General features: G+C 48.4%; 1 protein-coding gene across 3 annotated transcripts; it reads left to right on the top strand.

Annotated features, from left to right (window-relative positions):
* Positions 1-384: 384 nt before the first annotated feature.
* PRRT2 (proline rich transmembrane protein 2) lies at positions 385-18137 on the top strand. Of its 3 annotated transcripts, none has more exons than XM_082194255.1 (4): positions 385-550; positions 11651-12266; positions 14519-14651; positions 16421-18137. In XM_082194255.1, exons 2-4 carry the CDS (start codon positions 11664-11666, stop codon positions 16429-16431), a joined length of 747 nt encoding a protein of 248 aa, XP_082050381.1. In that variant the 5' UTR covers positions 385-550; positions 11651-11663; the 3' UTR covers positions 16432-18137. The 3 variants fall into 3 exon arrangements, with proteins under 3 accessions (XP_082050381.1, XP_082050379.1, XP_082050380.1); XM_082194253.1 differs by having other exon boundaries at positions 389-558; XM_082194254.1 differs by lacking the exon at positions 385-550 and adding an exon at positions 618-782.
* Positions 18138-22281: the final 4144 nt, after the last annotated feature.

Genomic DNA, 22281 nt, shown 5'->3' with positions numbered 1-22281 from the left:
GGATTCCCCAAAAACAGATTGGTGCAGAAAATTTCCCACATCATCTTGCTGAGCTCAGCTGGGCGGAGGGCACAGTTTCCCTCCTTCGCCCAGCCTGGGGTCCCCTTCAGTCCCGCACCCTCAGGTCCCACCCATGGGGTCTTCCCAGGCACCCTTCAGCCTCATCTGCCAGCTCCCATTTTTATGCAGCACACATTTGTGCCTCTGGGCAGTCCCTGAGGAGGAGGAGGCAATGGTGGCGGTGCTGGGACTTCTTAGTCCTTTGATGCTCATTGCACTTGTGGCTTGCTGACGTGAAGTTTTGGTCTATTCCAGGGGGGTTGAGGTGGAGAGGAGATACAGAATATGTGGGACGCTTCCAGTACCAACACCATTTCTGCTAATGTCTTGCCCCCGCCCGATCAGCTGATTCTTCATAAAACCCAAACCACAACTCCCTCCCCCCAACTTCAACCAGCTTGCCTTGAAGAAGCAGGGTCGATTAGACCATTTGATGCACACACTCGTGCAAAGGGAGGGGAAGGGGCGTCTTTGCAGACAAAGCTGCCGAGTGAGCAAGTAAGAGGGGTGGGTTTGTGGGGGGGGGAGGAAGGAAGGGGGGCGGAGGCTGCATTTCCCCATCTATTCCTCCCTCTGAAGCCAGGGAGAGAAGGGGAGGGGAGAGAAGGAGGGATACAGCAGAAAGGGAGGGGTGTGATGTGTGCGTAAGGGGGGGCACTAATCCTGCCAGCCATTTGCCCACCCCACCCCCTTCTGCCAACTGGACACAGCCGGGAGCCCAGGTAGGAGAAGAGAGACCCTGCCTTGGTCCATCCTTAGCCCCCCCAAACCCTCTTTATCTATTTGTCTAAAAGGATAACGGTGCTGCGGCAAGCGGGCGGGGGAGACGGAGGGGGGGGGGACTGAATGGAGCAGGCGGAGATGGGTGTGAACGGGAAAAGGGGAGCGGGGGGCACTCTCCAAGGGGTGACGATGGAGATGGGGGGGGCTGGAAGATTCACGGAGGCATCTGGCGGTGGGGGTGTAGGGATGCGAAGTGAGGGCGGGGCAGCAGGGAGTAGTGGGTGGGGGTGGATATGTAGGGCAACCGAATCCCCTCGCCGGCTGCTGGTTTCATCTATGGGCACAGAAATGGTATAAAAGGAATGGAGAGGGAAAGGTGCAGCGAGAAAAAGGAGGGCGGCAGCGGGAGGGAGGAGGAAGAAAGCAGCTGGTTTTGGGGTTGGGGGAGATGTTGGAGGGTCTCGATCCCGTGTGTACGCGAGCGCGCGTGTGTTCCTTAACGAGAAATGGGTCGAAGAGTTGGACGGGCTGGCTAAGGGAGGTGGGAGAAGAAGGCTGAGTGTGGAGAAGCTCTGGCTCAGCCTTGCTCAGAAATGGGTGTGAAGGAAGGAGGGCGTGAGAGGGAAGTTGGAAATAAATGGAGGGGGGAGGGCAGTGGGTGTTTAGGAGGAGACGAAGGGGGCAGAGGGGTGGGCTGTGGCAAGCCTTTGCTAAAGCTACAACCCGTTACTCTCTTTCCTGGAAGTAAGTCCTAAGGAACTCAATGGGACCAGCTGCTGTGTAGACCCGTGCAGGATTTCCCCATAAGTCTCTCTGAATGGGGTTTTAGTGAGCAAGGGGGCAGTGAATGGCTGGCAGGTTGGCGAAGGGGGGTTGCTTTTCCCCTTTGAAGCTGGGGACCGGGGTGGATGTGAGGAGGAGGGGGAGGAGGAGATACCGACGCGTCTCGGAGTTAGGAAAGGGTTGCAAGGAGCTGTCCTTGGTAGCAGAAGGCGTTGGTCGTGTGGTCTAGGGAAGTCGGGTGCGGGGAGTGAAGTCACTGGGAGGAGGGGGGCGTAAACAGTGAGGCAAAACAGGTGAGGAGGGAAGGATTTGTGGAGGTGAGCTCCCACCAGGGGTAAGATGAAGGATAGAAGCGGGAGTCCCCAAGGGAGGCGGTTTGGGTGGTGGGAAGGCGATTGTGGATGGATGCTGTGAAGGAGAAATTGCCCCTGGTACAAGAGAGAGAAGGAGGCACTGTGTGGGGCTTGGGTGTGTGGAAGCAGCCCAAAGAGAGGGGCGGCTCTGGTGTGTGTGTGGGGGGGCCGCCAAGGTGGGTTTGCCCAGTTGGGTGTGGTCTTAGAGAAAGAGGAGGGAGGGAGGGAGGGAGGGATGTTGCCTATGCAAAGCACAGAACACATTCACACGTGAGATCCTCTGTCCCAAAACAGGTGATTTATCTGAGAAAGGGAATTCCTTCCAAGGTAGGGTCAAGCACTATCTCTCTGATGTGTGGCCCCCAAACTGGTTTCCAAGTTCACTCCCCAGCTACCTGCAGTATGAATGAGACTTCGATGATTTTATGATGCTTGCATGCTTTAATGTACAACAATTCCCATTCTGTTTGGCAGAAGAAGCTGTCGGAAGACCAACGGCTCTCCTTAAGCCACCTAATAGGTCTTTGCAGCAAGCATAACGTGTGAGGATGGACTGGCGAGGGACAAAGCACACAGAACTACCCTAAGTCAAAGGAGAGTCTGCATCAGCACTATGCTGTGTGTGTGTGTGTCTCCTCTTCTTATAAGAGAAAATGCTTAGCAGTGGACCAAGGATGTGATGTAATGGCAAGGCTGTGGGTGGGTGAAGGAGAGAGTGGGTGAGACCATTGGTGACTTGACCATGTGGCCTGTCAGGATTATTTCAATGGCGTATGGCTTCAACAGATGGGGGAATCAGCTTCCCCATGGCAGATCCTCCGTTTGAGGAAGGCAGCAGCTGGTTGCCAGAGCCAGTAACTGGGAAGGAATTGTTGAGGTTGTCAAGCACAGAAATTGGCTGGTCAGGCTAATCGGAGGTGTCAGGCAAAGACCTCTATGTGATGGCCCAGGATTTACTGCTGTGGTTACATCTGCTTCACAGCAGGCAATCAAAATGTGTGCAGGGCACATGCAAGTGTGTGGAAATAAGGTAACGGTTTTAAGGATCAGTGTCCATTGCATTGGGGTTTGTCATAGAATAATAATCTGCCTTGGGAACAAATCAGGTCTCTGTGCATCTGAATCGCATGAAGTGGTGGCTGTGCCACATGTCTGCCTTCTTGGTGTGCCTGCTGAATGGGTACTAGAGAAATTGTGTGGATGCCCGTTGCAAGGAGCAGGATGTCAAGCACAACTGCCTTGGTCATGTGGAGGTGTTCCATGCCTCCAGGCTCCATAATAATCGGATGGCTGTGTCAGTCAGAGAATCTGTTATGGCATCTTTGTGCCAGCCAGTGTTTTAATCATGTTGTCTGTGTCTCGTTCAAAGAGTGTGTCAGTCAGGAAGCAGGAACATGGTAATGAGAACCAGTATATCATGACAATTGTTGTAGCACTTTCTTAAGAGGGGGAAAACCACACATCCCTGCCACTCTTCCCTCTTACAAACAGCAGGACTAAAACAGCTTTGGAGAACCACTTGGCCAGATTGTAGGAAGGAATGCATGAATACAGCCTCCTGCATCCTTGACATATGGTTTCCTAACCCATTTATGCCTCTAGAGAAGAACTCTAAATTCCCCCCGGTTGTTGCTTCCCTCCAAAGAATATATTTCATATTTCCCATTAATTTCAGTGGTGCTTGTGCAGGAAACCCTCCCAATGGATTGTGGTCTGAAGTCTGAGCATAATCAAGCCAAAGTCTGCCTGCAAATCGTATGCACATTTACCTGTGAGAGTAAGTTCCATTTGAATCAGGATCAGTCCCAGTGGTATCCACAGGGAAATTAGTACAGTCTGTCAGCTGTGGGGGAGCTGCCTCTGGCCTGTAGGTCAGAGATGGCCCATGGGGCTTCCCCATCCATCCTACCCCCTCCCCTCTTCTCCCTCCCAGGTGATTTGGTGCCCTTCACATAGTTAAGGTTTCCTTTTTCCTCTCTACAAGATCTATACCAGCTCCCTCTAGCTTCTATTTTCTTCCGATGATCCATGCCCTCTCCCTCTCCCTGCAACTGATCATACCTTCTAAAATTGCATTGCCTTTGCACATTTTAACATTGCAGTATACTGTGTCCAGGCCAAGCGCCCCAGGTCTTCGAGAGGTAGGTCAGACCTGAAAGTGCAGAAGTTGTAACATCTTTTGTTGAAGATTATCAACCCACAGCATCACTCATGTGGTCTATCCTCTGTCAAAGAACTGAATTGAAGGAAGGGGGAAAGAAGAGGGGGACCAAGGTTGGTCAGTTCCCACCCTGAAATTTCCTTGTGAAGACTCTGGTGGAAAGGGATTTAAGGTGGAGATTAGTAATAACTCACCTAAGCAGAGGCTAGCATGACCTAGGAAGGAGTCTGATGGAATAATTATGCCTGCCAAGATTTAATTTCTCCTCTGCAGAATCAATAAATTTAAAATAATTCAATATGGTTCCAGCCCCTACTGCTCCCCTCCAATACCAACGCGCAGTTCAATTCTGCATACACATTCCCTGTATGTAGTGAGAGTCTGCTTCTGTTTTGCTCATCTCACTGTGGCGAAAGATGCTCTTGGTTCTGCATACCAGTTCTACGGTCTCTCTCCTTGGATCAGATGTGAACTGTCCTGATCATTTCCAATTCCTGATAAGCCGATGCAAGGTATTTGTTACACCGGATGTTTTGGAGTTGTGTGTGTTTGTGTGTGTTTGTGTGTGCCCTTTGACTTGGTCTCATCTGACTTTGTGAGCTCTAGGGTGCAGTCTGAAGGCCGCCACTCAATGAAACTAAGCACATCTGGGTCTGTCACTGCCTGGATAGGAGATGTGCATCATATTGAATTCTATGATGGAAGAAAAACAGGATAAAAATGTAAATAATCATGCATACAGCTCTACAGTCGCACATTCATTTGGGACCTTGTGTCTTCTGATAATGCTTTGCAGTTAACAGCCTGATATATGATGAGAGTCTGCTTTGGTGCAGCACGTGCCAGGGAAGTGTCCCAACAGATCACAGGATGCCCACTAGGAAGTACAATTGTTTGTTTGTTTGTTTATGTTATCACATATGTGTCTCTTTTGTTAAAAAAAACCTGCACAGCGGCTTACGATTTTAATCACAAAAACTGTACACCATCAAACATTGATAATGATAAAAGCCACAACAGTTTTAGCATGAGCTTAGGCCAGCAAACAAACAAAGCATAACAAACCAACTGATTTCTAAAGGCTTTCTGAAAAATAAACATTTTAGCTCAGTTTTCGGAAGACAGCGGGGGAGAAACTATTCACCTGTCTCATAAAGAGTTCCCAGAACATCAGAGCTGCGACTGAGAAGACACTGACCCTATTTGGGAATGAATCCAACCTCTCCGTAGAGCATCAGCAACAGGTCTTCATCAGAAGATCTTAAGAGTTCACAAGGACTCTAAACCGCTAGGATTTTAAGGGCAGATGTCTCAAAATAGGTGATATTTAAGAACAGTCGCATACATCTGCCTGCAGGTGGCCTGCTGCTGCTGCTGCATTTTCCGCTAGCTGAAGTTTCCAAACTGTCTTCAAGCACATGTGGAGGGCTTCAGAGGGCTCTAATCTGGAAGCCACCAAAGCATGCACAACAGTGCCTTGATCTCCCAGCGGTAGGTGAACAACCATAGCTCAGCTGGAAGAGCATCTGCTTTGCATGCAGATGGTCTTAAGTTCAATCCCCAGCAGCTCCAGGTAAGGATTGGGAAAAGGCTCCTTCCTGGAACACTGGAGACCTGCCCCCAGTCAGTGGAAAAAATACCCGATGGTCTGATCTGGTTTAAGGCAGCTTCCAGGTATAGGTGGCGTATCAGCCAAAGATGAATGATGGGTCCACTTGTTTGCACTGATAGCTGCGGTGCAGGCAGTCCAGAAGGCCAGTTTACGCAGGGCATTTTAAGAAGGGAATGCCACAAACACCTGCTTGCAAATATGCATCACTGAGGTACATTTGCAAAGGAGCTGCCTTTGGCTATAGGGCCCTGTCAGGGAGTCCGTTTTACGTGTGAAGTGGTCCACTGACCAGAGCCGCCAGTTTAATGCCTGCTATTTTCAGAGGGCCAAAGCGCCCCCCACCCCCATACTTCCGTTTGTACTTAGCCCTTCTCACAATTCCTAAGAGCTGTGCCTCGGGCAAGAGGATGCCTTTAGTTTTGTGCATGTCCTTGATAATAGTTGTTTTGGTGTGTGTTTTCAAGTAGGCTAGTGTTTGCAGCTACTTTATTGATTTAAAACGGGAGCATTTATTTCTTGTTTGAGTTCCATTTCAACCTCCTTTCAAAGACTGCTTTCCCCAGTTTTATTTCTGGAAAGAGAAAAGCATAGATATTGAATCTGGAGTGTTGGCGTTGGGAACGCCATTCAGGGAAGGCAGGGACGGCCCCATGTGATGGAGCACTTAGCTGCTCTTGAGCCCATTCTCTGGTTCTGTACGCTATGTAGCCTATTGTTAAGCAATGGAATAGAGATGCATACAAGGTGCGCTTGCCAGAGATCTCTTTGCATTCAAAAAGGGGTGAGGCAGGTCTTTATCCTCTGTGAATAAAAACTGTTGTAGATACTGCGAAGTATAAAAGAAGAAAAGAATCACAACACAGATTATAGACACACACACACACATGTAACAATTTTCCTTTATGCAATGGTATGTCTTAAAGTATGTGTGCATGTTGTTGTTTTTGAGTTTTGCTTTTTGCAATTTAACTAGGAAGGTATCCACAAACCAGCTGATCGGGCTTATCTCCCAACCACTTAAATCTCTTTCTCACCCTCATCCACCCACTACTGAAATCTGAAAGGCACCTTGAGTTTATGCTTAACATTACTCACCTTACGGGTTCGTTGGCAGCACTAGGCTCTTCATTAAGCATTCCTCCAAGTCCATTTCCAAGGGCAACGTAAAAGCTGAATCTGAATTTCTGCCAAATAAAAAACTGGGCGAAATTTAATATAAACGCAATCTGTGGAGGAGGTCCTGTTAAGTGTGTCACAGGTTCCCTAGGTCCGCTAAATGGTACTGCAGGGAAGACCTCCTCCATGCAGGCACCCAACTTGTGTGAAATGAGTTACCTCTGGAGATGTGCCAACTGTTAGGTGCTCCCACTGGCAGCTAAAAACACACGTCTCCCACACAAGCTTCTCCATGAAATGAAAGGCGGAATGCAAATGCTTTTCATAAAGTAATAAGTAGTTTCTTAGTCCTTCTTGTAAATCTTGCAGAGTAAAGGGTCCACAGGGGCTCTTTAAATATATTGGAGTCAGGTTGTAACAGAAGGTAACAGAACTCTTGGCAACAGAAGGGCTGTGTGGATCACTTAGATTGACATGTGCCCAGCGCTAGAAACTCAGATATATAAGCAAGGTGTCAAATGGCGTCTTAAAACTAGGTTACAGCCTCCACAACAGAATGTCTATTCTCCAGAGGGTTGGACTGGATGATCCTCAAGGTCCTTTCCAATGCTACAGTTCTATGATCCTATCATCTCATCTATGTTACTCTCACAACAATTCACTTGTCCCAGTATTCAAGAAGGAGAAACACACACAGTGGAAATGGAACCGGAATAAACGATGGACTAAGGCAGAGGTTTTAAAACTGTGGCCGCCAACCTGGAGCCCAGAAATCTCCATGTAGTTGCTATTGGAACCACTCCAGTAGCAAAACACGCCTGGCGCCTGGCTAATTTCTAACAGCGCATGTGCCATTCAGTGGAATGGCAATATTGGGTTGTGTTGGTCGGAAAGATGGTGATGGTAGCAATGGTGTGTATTTGGGTGGTGGGGCCAGCTGGATCATGAGGCAGAGTGAGGAAACTGCCTCAGGTGTCACAGGGGGGTGGGCAGTTGTATCAGTCCTTGACTGTTCTTCATAGCTGTCAACTTTCAGATTTGAAAATAAGGGATCAGTAGCCTCACATGTCCCGGGACAGTCTACGGGATATCTAACAATCCAAGATAGCAGTGGGAAGCAGTGGGAAATGGCACTGGAATAAGGGAATTTCCCACAAAAAAAGGGAAGGTTGACAGCTATGCTATTCTTTCTGAACCTCCCAGCCACCTCTCTCTGTTGAAAGTAGAGCGATGTATGTCACACAGTGCCCTGCTAAACTAGCCTGCTGACTCAGATGTGAGTCCCATTGTCAGTGCTGAAGTGAGATCCAGAGGGGATGCAATGTTTTATTTTGCCTCAGGCGGCAGAGTGTGTTGGGTTGGCCTTGTTGAGAGAGTGTCCTCACCTGGATGGGTGCCACCCATTCCAAAGTAAAATAAAATAAAATAAAATGCTGGGCTCAAGATTGCTGAAAGAGAAGGAAACCCCCAATGTTTGGTGTTGGAAGACCTGCCTGAAGCTACTTAGGTGAAAGGGAAAGCTAAATTCAGAGGCATTCTGTTCATATTTTAGTATATATTATATGATATGTTGTTGTTGTTGTTTAGTCATTTAGTCGTGTCCGACTCTTCGTGACCCCATGAACCAGAGCACGCCAGGCACTCCTGTCTTCCACTGCCTCCCACAGTTTGGTCAAACTCATGCTGGTAGCTTTGAGAACACTGTCCAACCATCTCGTCCTCTGTTGTCCCCTTCTCCTTGTGCCTTCCACCTTTCCCAACATCAGGGTCTTTTCCAGGGAGTCTTCTCTTCTCATGAGGTGGCCAAAGTATTGGAGCCTCAGCTTCACGATCTGTCCTTCCAGTGAGCACTCAGGGCTGATTTCCTTCAGAATGGATGCGTTTGATCTTCTTGCAGTCCATGGGACTCTCAAGAGTCTCCTCCAGCACCATAATTCAAAAGCATCAATTCTTCGGCGATCAACCTTCCTTATGTTCCAGCTCTCACTTCCATACATCACTATTCTATTTGCCAGGAGGTGATGGGACCAGTGGCAATGATCTTCATTTTTTTGATGCTGAGCTTCAGACCATATTTTGCACTCTCCTCTTTCACCCTCATTAAAAGGTTCTTTAATTCCTCCTCACTTTCTGCCATCAAGGTTGTGTCATCTGCATATCTGAGGTTGTTGATATTTCTTCCGGCAATCTTAATTCCGGCTAGGGATTCATCCAGCCCAGCCTTTCGCATGATGAATTCCGCATATAAGTTAAATAAGCATGGAGACAATATACAGCCTTGCTGTACTCCTTTCCCAATTTTGAACCAGTCAGTTGTTCCATATCCAGTTCTAACTGTAGCATCTTGTCCCACATAGAGATTTCTCAGGAGACAGATGAGGTGATCAGGCACTCCCATTTCTTTAAGAACTTGCCATAGTTTGCTGTGGTCGACACAGTCAAAGGCTTTTGCATAGTCAATGAAGCAGAAGTAGATGTCTTTCTGGAACTCTCTAGCTTTCTCCATAATCCAGCACATGTTTGCAATTTGGTCTCTGGTTCCCCTGCCCCTTCGAAATCCAGCTTGCACTTCTGGGAGTTCTCGGTCCACATACTGCTTGAGCCTGCCTTGTAGAATTTTAAGCATAACCTTGCTAGCATGTGAAATGAGTGCAATTGTGCAGTAGTTGGAGCATTCTTTGGCACTGCCCTTCTTTGGGATTGGGATGTAGACTGATCTTCTCCAATCCTCTGGCCACTGCTGAGTTTTCCAAATTTGCTGGCATATTGAGTGTAGCACCTTAACAGCATCATCGTTTAAAATTTTAAATAGTTCAGCTGGAATATCATCACTTCCACTGGCCTTGTTATTAGCAGTGCTTTCTAAGGCCCATTTGACTTCACTCTCCAGGATGTCTGGCTCAAGGTCAGCAACCACACTACCTGGGGTGTACGAGACATCCATATCTTTCTGGTATAATTCCTCTGTGTAATCTTGCCACCTCTTCTTGATGTCTTCTGCTTCTGTTAGGTCCTTTCCACTTTTGTCTTTTATTATGGTAATCTTTGAACGAAATGTTCCTTTCATATCTCCAATTTTCTTTAACAGATCTTTGGTTTTTCACATTCTATTGTTTTCCTCTATTTCTTTGCATTGCTCGTTTAAGAAGGCCTTCTTGTCTCTCCTTGCTATTTTTTGGAAATCTGCATTCAATTTCCTGTATCTTTCACTATCTCCCTCGCATTTTGCTTGCCTTCTCTCCCCCGCTATTTGTAAGGCCTCGTTGGACAGCCACTTTGCTTTCTTGCATTTCCTTTTCATTGGGAAGGTTTTAGTTGCTGCCTCCTATATAATGTTACGAGCCTCCATCCATAGTTCTTCAGGCACTCTGTCCACCAAATCTAAATCCTTAAACCTGTTCCTCACTTCCACTGTGTATTCATAAGGGATTTGACTTAGATTGTATCTTACCGGCCCAGTGGTTTTTCCTACTTTCTTCAGTTTAAGCTTGAATTTTGCTATAAGAAGCTGATGATCTGAGCCACAGTCGGCTCCAGGTCTGGTTTTTGCTGACTGTATAGAGCTTCTCCATCTTTGGCTGCAGAGAATATAATCAATTTGATTTCGGTGCTGCCCATCTGGTGATGTCCATGTGTAGAGTCGTCTCTTGTGTTGTTGGAAAAGCGTGTTTGTGATGACCAGCTTGTTCTCTTGGCAGAACTCTATTAGCCTTTGCCCTGCTTCGTTTTGAACTCCAAGGCCAAACTTGCCAGTTGTTCCTTTTATCTCTTAACTCCCTACTTTACCATTCCAATCACCTATAATGAGAAGAACATCCTTCTTTGGTGTCATTTCTATAAGGTGTTGTAAGTCTTCATAGAATTGGTCAATTTCAGTTTCTTCAGCACCAGTGGTTGGTGCATAAACTTGGATTACTGTGATGTTAAAAGGTCTGCCTTGGATTCGTATCGAGATCATTCTATCATTTTTGAGATTGCATCCCAGTACAGTTTTCGCCACTCTTTTGTTGACTATAATATATCATTATATGATATATTATGATATCATTGTGTCATTAGAAAGGCATGTACAGTAGCTATGAATTATTGCTCTATGAATAGCACCTGTTATGTTATTCCATATATAGGAGCAATTAAAATAAACGAAAACCTTGCATCCCAGCTGAATTCATATTTCCATATAATGCTAAAAGCCATTCACCTTTCTTTACAAACCAAGCATCCTATACTTTATTTCTCTTGAGCACGTGTCTAATAAGAAGTAGCAATTTTCGCAACGACGTCCCATATCCTATAAAAAACCAACCACATAGGAGAGAGGCGATGTTATTTCCTCCCTCCCCCATATGCAGCTGTCACAATTTTTGCAACCGTTGATCAGTTGGTCAACCTTTTTGCACATCAACCTGATCCACACATCGCTTTAGACCAGGGGAGAGGGCAGTGCATACCCCTAAACATATTGTGAATCTAAGTTTGGCCTCATTGAGGGGCAGTATTTCAATATGAGTAGGAAAATGAGAGTACCCCTAAACATTTTTTTAAGGAAAAAAAGCACTGGGAAGGGGTATCTCCAGCACAGCCAGGAATGATGAGAAATGGAACACAACCACCTCTGAAGGCCGTCAAGTCACCCATCCCTGCTTTAGGCAGCTCAAAGGGACACTGAAGGCTGCTAGGGGGTTGGAGGACTCTGGGAACTTGGCTGCAAGTTGAGAAGCGCTGGTCCATTGGCCCTGGACTTTGGTTCTGCAGATTAGACCCAGTACCAGGCTGGGGGGGGGGAGACAGCTGGTTCTCCACCCTGAACATTTCCCCTCCTCTAATTCTCCTCTAATCCAGGTAGCTGCCTGCCATGTCGGACGACGCTGAGAAGAACGAGGCTCCCCCAGAACAGGAGCAGCAAGAGAAGGAGGAGGAGAAGCAGGAGCAGGGGAAGCCTGAGGATCATGGCCAGGAGGAGGAGGAGGAGGGGAAGCCTGAGGAGCAGCCCAAGCCACCGCAGTCCCCACCTAAGAGCCCCAAAGGCCCAGAGACCCCCGCATCGCCTGTGATGGTGACGGTGACCATTGAGGAGGAGACGGTGGGGGAGCCGCAGGAGAATGGGGACCCCCCGGGGATTAGGGCTGGCTCAGCTGAGGAGATAGGGACCACCCCAGCCCCACCCACTAGCCCCCCAGCCCGCTCCAAGTCGGCGTCCTTGAATGACCTGAAGCCTCAGAACAGCATCAATGGCGGCCCAAGGGTTGTCGCGAGGGGCAGTTTGTCGGGGTCTCAGGTGCACTTAGCGGGATCTGCGGGGTCTCCGCGGGCCAGCCTGAGCCGGCAGGCCTCTGCAACAGGATCAGCAGCTGCTGAAGCTGGGGAGAAACCCAGAGACTACATATTCATTGCTGCCCTCTCCTGTTTCTGCCCCATCTGGCCTATCAACATCGTCGCCTTTGTGTATTCTGTCATGGTAAGTGCAAAGGGAGTGGCGCCTCTGTGTGTGTGTGTGTGTTTGGTTTGTGTGTCCTGGAACACTAGGAGAGCCACCTGCTGCTTTGAGACACCCACCAGCACCAAGGCTGTCCCCACAATAGCGCTTCCTTGTCACTGTTCTCTTTCGTTTGCCCCTTGAGGCTGTGGGTCAATCGCCTCCTCAGCCAAGGAGCAAGGCCACTCACTTGGAAGTGGCTCAGTCTGCTGCTTAAAATCTCAGACGGGAGCACCTCCTCACAGGTAAATCTACCCACACAAGAAGGCAGTCTGGGACACCTCTCCAAGAGTCGTCCAACCTACTAGAAAGTTTCCTTCAGGTCTCCTCAGGGACGCGGACTTATAAAAAATATTGGGGGGGCCCGGGAAAGCTCATGAATAATAAATAAGCTCATGAATATGCAAATAAAGTGGCGGCGCCGCCTCGTGAGCGAATAGGGGAGAGCGTGCTGCGCCTATTAATCAGCTCCAGAACAGCTGATATGCGGGAAACGTGGGGCTAGCCGGAGAAGAGAGGGCGAGCCCCCTCCGCTCCGGCCCTAAACCGCTGAAACCGCCAGGAGGAAGGAAATTCCCCCCGGCAGTGCCTTGGCAGTGGCGGTGGTGCTGCGAAGCAGCGAGGCAGGAGCCCCCGCCCCCGGGGATTCCCTAATCTCGCGGGGGATGGCCGGGGCTCTCCGACTAGGGCGCGCGGCTGGCTGGCTGGCGAGGGAGCAGGTGGGGAGGAGGCAGGGGACGGCGGCGGTGCTCTGCTGGAAGGGCGCCCGAGATTATTGGGGGGGCTGAGCCCCCCAAAAAATTTTTTTGAGGGGGCTCGAGCCCCCTCAGGCCCCATGGAGTCGGCGCCTATGGGTCTCCTATTTGGTAAAACCCACTAAATGTAATAAAATACGTTTGGCAGCTCATGCCAGCTGACCATTCACAATCCACCCAAATCCATTTTGAGCACACACTACCACCCTACGAGCTGTGCAATCCTTTCCGTGTCTACTCAGAAGTAAGTTCCATTGAGCTACATGAGGTTTACTTCCAGGTGGGCATAGGATCACAGGCTTAAATTCTGTTTTCTTGTGTCTCGTTCTTCCGTTAGGAAGCTCAGAGATTGCTTCTATCCAAGCAGCAGCCAAGAAGGATCTCAACTTCTTGGCTTCTTGCCACTGCCATAGCAATAGGTCCTCTCCCAAACTACATGCACTGATGCAGTCGCCTCGTGACAGGTCAGGCCCCCTGGCTGCTGTCCCCTTGAACTGACAGTGGATTGACAGGCTCTTTAGCAAAGGTCCTCCCCTCACCTGCTGCCAGAAATGCCTTTCGTTGAAGGTGCTCAGGACCCAGTCTGGGACAGCACAGCAAGACTCTCACCCCACAACCCTGGCTCTTTCCCCAGCAGCCAGCCAGGTGAGGCAGTGGGTGAGGGCCCCACGGGTTCAGAAGGGCCCCTCACCAGCCTGACCCACCTCTGCTGCCATTCACCTCCCCGCTGACCCCCTGGATGGCTGTTTTAGGGTATCGTCTGCGGTGACTGCCTGCTTTCTTGATGAATATGGTGGCCCCAGCCTATAGATCTATGAAATCTACAGCAGAAGGCAGGGGCTGCTGCTGCCGCCATAGCAGCTGAAACAGAAGCACACACTGCAGCAGCGTAGCGTGGGTTGTCAGCACCCGGGGCAAGGCAAATAATTTGCGCCCCCTAACCCCTAACTTGCTGCCGCTGCCAGCTTCTTCTTGCTGCTGCCTGGTCTGGTCTGGTGTGGTTCTCTCCCGCGCTCAGCGCTGCGCTGGGCGGCCGCTGCACTGTCCCTCCCCCAGATAGTCCCTCGCCCTCTCTCCGCACCGCACGCCTGGCACCCACCCCCTCCACAGTGGGTGGCGACCCAGCGGCTCGGATCGGATTTGCACGGCCAGCACTGCAGTGAGAGAGAGTGAGTGAGCCAGGTAGGGGCAGAGAGCTGCGAGTGCGAGCGCGCCCCCCAGATGTTGCGCCCAGTGCGGCCGGCCCCCCTGCACCCCCCACGCTACACCACTGACACACTGCCTTGGGTGTGGGTGGTTGTTGGTGGCACCACGCTGAGGGCCCCCTGTGTGTGGGCTCATTTTCCTCTGACAATGTAGGCAAGTGTAGAGTTTTCTCTTTCAATTCTCCCTATTCTTCCTTTAACCAAAAGGCTGTATGTCAGGACAATCACCAAACCCTTGCTCCTTTTTTTCTTTTCTTTTTTAATTCCTCGCCAGTCCCGGAACAGCTTCCAGCAAGGAGACATTGACGGCGCACGGCGCCTGGGACGGGTAGCAAAGCTGCTGAGCATTGTCGCGTTGGTCGGGGGGGTGCTCATCATCGTGGCATCTTGCGCCATCAACTTCGGAGGTGAGTATCCCGAGGACCAGGGGGTGGCGAGGACTCTTGTCCAAACATTTTGTCCTTTAAGCTCTAACCCTCTTGCCCAGTCTTCTGCTGCAGTACAAAGAAACCAGCAGAATGGGATTCCAGGGATTTTTGGGTTTTTGGAAAAAGTAACATTTGTGATCAGTTTGGCCAGAGAAGGGCTTAGCAAAGCATTATGGGACGTAGAGAGCCTAGGATGGAAACACGAATGGTGGCTCATTTGCACACATGCCACCTGACAGCGTATTTCGGCTGGATCCTGATTGCCTGAGTGCTTTTGAGGGGGACCTGTGGAACACCATCAGGTCAGAGGAGAATATATTATTCTTAGAATCCTTAATATTGCCATTTAAAAAGTCAGCATCCGCCAAGGCACTCGGCGCTTAGTCACAGAAGTATTGTTTTAAACCAATTTTACTTTATAGTCAAGGGGTGTATAAATTTTATGAAATAAAGAAACAGATGGTGCAATTTCTAGTCAAGAATATATGCTTGCGTCAGATTGTGACCTCTCTCTGAGCCAGTGGAATAGAGGGGGCTGCTTAAAGGAAGGGGAAGCGGCTCCAAATTGACTATCTTTGTAAGAGTTGCCCTTCTTAAGAGAGAGGCTTATCAGTGGAGAGATAATATACATATATAATGCAGGCGCTAAGTTAATTCTGTAGCCAAACGGGGGCTACTGAGAGAAAAAGGGGGAGGGATCAGCAAGTTTGAGGAATTTTGCAGGAGATGATGTTGGGGGTGGGGGGGGGGAGAGAATAGAAGAAAACTCCATTAAGCCCCAAACCTGAAGGAGCCAAGGAAGGGCTAAGCATGCTCAGAAATCATGAAATGCTGAGTGTCTGCTTAGGGAAGCTTTTAATGTTTAACAGACTATTGTATTTTAATATTTTGTTGGAAGCCGCCCAGATGGGCGTGGTATAATTAATAAATTATTATTATTATTATCTGTTGGGAAGGAAAGACAAGGGTGGATGTGATGTCCATTTTCTTCCTAACCCTCTGGGGAAAATGGCAGCTTCTTGAAATGGTCAGTTTTATCCCTTTTGCTGCATGCTCTGCTTTTCATGTCCTCCCTTCAGAGCAACCCCCCTCCCTGGGCACAGCTATTGCTTCTTTCCCCAAAAAAATATTACACATTATCCCAGATATGGGGAACCCGTGGTCCTCCAGATGTTTTCTCCAGATGTTACAACTCCCACTAAGCCTGACCTTTGACCCAGGCTGATGGAAATGGGAATTCCCAAAACATTTGGATGGCTACAGCCTCCCCTCCCCTCGCATCACACAGTGCTTTTCGTAAGGTTATGTTGGCCTTGGCCTTCAGCCACAACCTTGGCCCTAATTCTACGCAGCAGGCCATCTTCATAACTACCAGTGTCTCCACAGAACCCTTTCCCATCCTAACTTCCCTGCTTCCTGCTGCCAGCATACCTAAAGCAGCCAAAAACAAAAAAGGAGAAAATAAGTGCATCCATCAGACCTTCCCCTGACGTTGCCTCCTTAGCCTCCATGTTGCTTTCCCAATGACCTGTTCCCACATGCTCCAGATTCTAGTGGAAGCCAGGTGTGGGGAGGTTGAATTGGGGCATGTGTGAAAATGTTTTCCCCTTCATGTTTCTTTCCAGGTAGTAAAAATCTCCTTCTTCTGTTCTCCTTCCCTGTGTTCTTATTCCGCTCCCCCAACCCCAACCTGCCTTGCCCCTGTCCCCCCCCCTGAATCCTTCTCCTTCCCCACCCGAACCCCTCAGTGTTCCAGTGAAGGCGGCACTCAACTTGCCACTTCATCCCTAGCACCGAAACGTTCATCTTTGGAGCTGGGAGCCAGCATGAGTACAGAACATCCATCCCATGTCCCCATCCATCTCTGAACCATGCAAAAACAGGAGCACAAGAATGGTGATGAGAGAGAGAAAGAGAGAGGGACACGAGAGAGTAAAACTGAGAGAAACAACGTCTTTGCTTATGCTTGCATGTGTCCCATCCTTCTAGGGATTTTAGCTAACCAAAAATAAGGTGAAACAGGAGAAAGGAAACAAAAATTAGACGGGGATGTATTCTCATCTCTTTCCTCTCCGCCATTTTCTCCCTCTCTCTGCACTCTCTCTCACTCTCCTTCCATCCATCCAGTCATCTGTTCAACCAATGACCCATCTGCCCATCTTCCATCCACTGCCAAATTTCGACAGCAAATAAAACTCTTTCGATATTCCATGTTTACAAGAACCTGCCGGAGAAAAGCTCTTTTTCCCCACCCCCGTGGGAAGGAGGTGGGGAGCATGTTTACATGTTTGCTGGGGACAAATGAACAGAACCAGCAGCAGCAAGAGAGGAAACACTTCTTAGGTCTCCTGCTCTCATCCGTCGTGTTTACAAAGACAGCAAGCAGGAACAAGCAGGGAAGAGTCCACCAGAGCCCACTGCAGGTGGGAGTTTCTTGTAGTGAGTTAACTGTTGCGTCAGAGGAGGTCTGCTAACAAGGAGGCCAAAGCTGCCTGGATTTGATGGCACACCCACACACAGGCGTGGAGGTTGGCTTGTATAACCGAATCCATCACCCAGCCACTCAACAGGAAAGAGAACGGCAGTGAAATTTACGGTATTGGCTGGAGAAATGAATAAAATCAATCTCGAGGGAATACAGCTCTGAGCAAAATGATTCTAACAAACGGGACCGGTGGAAGTTGGAGCGTGAAAGTGGAAATTGTGGACGAGGCAATGGAGGAGAAAGAAGGAGCCAAGGGCCTTGCAAAGAAGGGAACAGACTGGTAAGAGTGGTGGTGGGTTTTATGCGGTGTGTGTGTGTGTGTGTGTGTGTGTGTGTGTGTGACACTACTCTCCAAGCTGAAGGCGCAAGTACAAAAGAGGAGGAAGGAAGAAAAAGGGCAGCTCAAGAAGTTGGAAGAATGTCAAATGAGCCAACAGGGGAACAAAAACCCACCGGTCATGAAGGAATAGAACTGGTGCTGCTACATTTTTACATGAGAAAGTTGCTGGAATGAATGAAACTGGGAAGGATAGAGAACAGTATTAGTAGGCACCCCATTCAGAAAAAAGAGAGCATGGGCCAAGGTATCTCTTTTTCCTCTAGAAGACCAGTCGCTGGCATTAGAGCAGGGCCACAAGGTGTTGGCTTGCATAGGGTTCTTCAACAGGGAAAAGGAAAGCGGAACATGGGTCTAAATGGAAGCAGGAAAAGGCAGGATGTCTAGCCGTTTCCGGAGGGGTAGCCTTGTTAGTCTGTTGCAGCAAATACAACAGAAGAGGTCTGTGGCCCCTTAAAAGAATAATGGTGTCTTGTGGCTTAAGCTGTCATGTACAGATGAATCAAGTGGTAACCTGAGTTGGCAGGCTCATCTAAATGGCGGGGTGAGGAGTGAGGTCAGAGCGAAACATAATGCAAACAGTTCAGATTGTGACAATGACATAAAATGTAGGCAAACTAGTTGACAAAGTAGTATTGATGATAACACATATTACACATAGCTTACCAATGCCAGGATGCAGGTGTTACCATCAACACAGCTTTGATGATGCATTTATTTGGGCATTGACAGCTGTCACAGTCTGTACTTTTTCAGCACATTTCCCTCCGATCTTGCTCATCTTTGTCCACCCTGTCCTGTCTCCCAATTATGTATACTCCATTCTTCTGATAAGGTAGACTCTAGTCTACAGAAGCTTATGCAGCAATAAATTAGTCTTTGAGGTGAGACAATGCTCTGTTGTGTTTACATTTTCAGAGAAGCGGGGATGCCTACACATGGCATTTTGAAGTGTATTTGATGCGCCACAGGCATGCGCATGGTTTTTGTGTGGTTTTCATGGTGTCCTTATCCAAAGGGCATCCTGTTTACCTCAGCCCCCATTCCCTGTGTTTCTTCTCAAACCCGACTTAACGTGGTAAAAGAAAAAAAGCACCATAAATAATAAAGTTGTTTTGTTGCTTTTGCTGCAAAAGACTAAGGGCCTTGTGGCACCTTAAAGGCCATCAAATGTCATGGCATAAACTTCCACAAACTACATTTATGCCATAATACATTGGTTAGTCTTTAAGCTATTTTGGTGTCTGTCATGTTGGCATACAGTATGTGGCTATTTAGGAGAAGCGAAGCTTGGCTGAACACTGATTAAGAGAAACTGAAAGTATCCAGTTGGGGTGGGAGTCAGCTGAGACATTTGCTTATTTATATCCTGCCTTTATCCCAAGTTGGCATGGATTTAGGGCAGCAACAGGGCAGATTGGAGCACACACAAGAGGCAATGGAGGCAGTTAGGAGGGCATAGAAAGCTGTTTAGGCCAAGCCCTTTGGCATTAAGTTCGCCGGCCACACCAGGAAATCTGAATGTGTTTGCTCAGTTCTGGCACGAGGCCATTTTCGAAAGACAGAATGGATAGGGGAGGTCAGCAATCGCACACTCGTGACAAAAGAAACAGAGCAGGAACTAAGGAGTGAGAAAACACCAGGGCCAGGAAAAGAGTCTCAAAGCAAAAACGTGTGAGTGAGAGAGAGACTGAGAGAGATGTGTGATAAGACAACCCCCCTCCCTGAAAATAAGTTGAAAAACTGCTGGATGGGGAAAGTTATATACACAGAATTGCAGAATGAAAGGCTAATGTATGAGATCAGCTGGTGGTGCGAGAGAGAGCGTGGAATGGGCAAAGGAAGCACTGAAGGCTACAAACTCCCTCTGGATGTGAAAACAATGACCCAGGCAAGTTTAAAATCCGCTGGAAGAGGAACTGTGTGTGTGTTGGGTGTCCTGTGAAGGAAAGCAGATAAGAGTGAGCCCTGCAGAGCAAAAGGCTGGAGAAGAGTGTTGAGACCACACTGGTAAGCAGAGCAACAGAACACGAAAGGGGCGCCGGTAGAGGAGAGTTGAACTGTACTTCACTGACGGAGGAATACACAAGAGAGCATACACTCCATACCAAACGACAACAACAACAACAACTATTTTTAAAGGGCCTGATGGACAACTGTGTATGCTACTGGACAGAGACAACTGGGTGGGTGGGGTGGGTGGGGGAAGGGCACCAGCAAAGAATTGTGTGTGTGTCAGACACGAATTTTCACCCGGCACAATGTGACTAATTTTTTGCTTTGTTTCTCAGACTGTTATTCAATGGGGCTGGGGAGGGGGGGTGGGGATATGGGGGAAGGGGTGGTATAATGGCCTCCTCCTATAAAATCTGTGCTCGGAGGATGTCACAGGGCTTTATTTAGGGTGAGGGGGGTGACCTTAAACTCCCACCCCCCGTTAATCCCATCTGCACGAATTATTAACCTCTGACCTTCCCTCAACTATCCCTCAGAAAAATAATAATTTTGCTCTCCCTTTGATGGGTGCATGGCGTAGAAGGCAGGGCAATTTTGTTGTTTTTCTCCCGCTTCCTGGAGACTGTAACTCTCTAAGGTGGGAAGGGATGGCAGGGGAAAGCGGTTGTATTTTGATGTTGAAATGCAAGTATTCTAATCTGCATGTTTTTATATGCTTATATTGGGGGGGAGGGAAAGTTGAGGGGGTGAATCAGAAACTTGGAAGGGAGGAGAGAGCTCAGAGTGTACTATGGTGTGAAAGTCAATAGGAAGGACGGCTTTGAGGGGGAAAGGGGTCAGGAAAGTGGTGAGGGGGCTGGCAGGTGAATGGCGGCCTCTTAGAGGAGGGAAAATAGGGTTCAGTTTGGTGGGAGATGGAATACCAGCGGGACCAAAATGGAAGGAGAGGTGGGTTCGGCGGGATTCAGGAAACCCAAATCTCAAACAGGACGGGGTCAGGAACAAGGAATTGTTTTGGGATGGATTGCAAATAACAGGGGAGAATTAGAACTTCGCACAGGGATCAGTAACTGGGGCCTGCTTAGTTATAGCCCACCGAGAGGGAGGTATCCAGTCCTCTCTAGCAAGAAGGGCAGTGGATTGGCCCACAGTCCACTTGGAGAGAAGGACCGTTGTCCTGCAACCACCATCCTGTAGCAGCTAACTCCAAGTGACCTGCTAAGTAGAATCAACTGCTGATCTGAGACTTCAGATCAAAGTTGGGGTCCACAATGCAATCTGAAAGGAGAGGTTCCATTGCAGCAGATGTGCTCTCAAAGCTACCTTACCCATTGCCCCTTCCCACCCACCCACCCACCCCCGGTCTACAAAATAATCTGTTGCCTTGTTTTACACTCAAAACCATGCTTTAAACCACCACCAGACCCTGGGGGCCAGGAGAGGGTGGGGCACGAAGGGGGGTTAAAAGCAGAATTTGAGGAGGCGCCTATGGAATGATAGGAGAGACTGTTTGTTGGGGGAGAGGGGTTTTACATTTACACGTATCCGTTATTGAATGAAAAACCACATAACCTATATCTTTGACATGATGCTTGATAGATGTTTTCATATTTGGGGTGGGGCAAAATTTTGGATGCTGAAGAATGAAGTTTGCTTTACTATTATACAATTCGGGGCAGGGTGAGGTTTTTAGGGGGGAAAGAACAAGAGGGAGATTTTATTTTGTATTTCCTTTCCCCCCCCCCCCCCCCGTTTTTGAGACGTAGTTTAGTTTTTCACTTCGTGGAGCACTAAGTGTGCCTTCATATGTAGCGGTGTTGAGGAGGGAACAGGAAACGTCACAGCCTGACACTTCATATCCCTCTGCAACACTGTCTCAGTGAAAATATAAATTTCCACCATGTTTCCTGATGGGGAGATGTGGAAACAGGTCTATTTCCGCCAGGAGAACCGATTTCTATCATGCCATCATTCCAAAAAACAAATCACAGTTCATTGTTTTCCATATAGCGCTCGTAACATAATGTTGAGCAAAAATGGGTAAGCACTTTTATTCACTAGATTTGCTTATTTTGTAACTTATTTGTTACTGTTCATTTTTCTGCTCGGTTCTGCATTATTTGTGCCTGCTAATTAAAATTATTATATTAAAAACAGGAAAGGGTGGGGTCTTCCTGAGTCTGGGACCAATCAAATCCTTTCATAAGATTCAGAATTTTGTTTTGGTTTTTTTTGTGGGGTGGGGAGTTCCAAGAAATATTACAAATCCTATTATCAGTTTGTATAAAGAAATGGTGGGTGGGGCGGGGCGGGAGAAGGTCAAATTATAAACTGCTACAGATTTTTGTATCAACGCATGAATCGAGTAAATAAACTCAGATGCATGAAGGCTGTGTCTGTCCCTGTTTCCTGCAAAGATTTTGTGTCTGTGCCAATTCTCTGCCCAACAGGAAAACTCACAAGGAAAACTGAATTTAATTCAGGGTGGTCCAACACGTAGCCCTCAATGTATTTTCTGGTGGCCCTCTGCAACATTTGCACACACACACACACACACACACCCTGCCACAAGCCCTTGCACTGCCTTCCCAAAGCCAGGTAAGGAGGCACGAGATTCTGGCGGCATCCTAGTGCCTCCTGCCTCCTTCCCAAAGACTCAAACTGCCCACATAATCAAGAGTGTGCAGTTTGATCAACCTCATCCATGAGATTAGGATCCAGGACCAAATCTAAACATACAGAGCACTGTGAGCACTTGACCATATTGACTTTCTCAACCCTTTCAGAATGCAGTTAAATTCAGAGCTGGGAACTGTGCCTGAGCAACCCGC

Source organism: Podarcis vaucheri, assembly GCF_965113315.1.
Source record: "Podarcis vaucheri genome assembly, chromosome: 13".
NCBI lineage: Eukaryota > Metazoa > Chordata > Lepidosauria > Squamata > Lacertidae > Podarcis > Podarcis vaucheri.
Note: the sequence above shows the minus strand (reverse complement) of the source record. Positions and strands in the feature narration are given on the sequence as shown.

Coding starts and splice junctions, on each gene's coding strand:
- PRRT2 (XM_082194255.1), top strand. CDS start 11,664: ATGTCGGACGACGCTGAGAAGAACGAGGCTCCCCCAGAACAGGAGCAG. Junction 12,267..14,518: donor CCTTTGTGTATTCTGTCATG/GTAAGTGCAAAG, acceptor ATTCCTCGCCAG/TCCCGGAACAGCTTCCAGCA.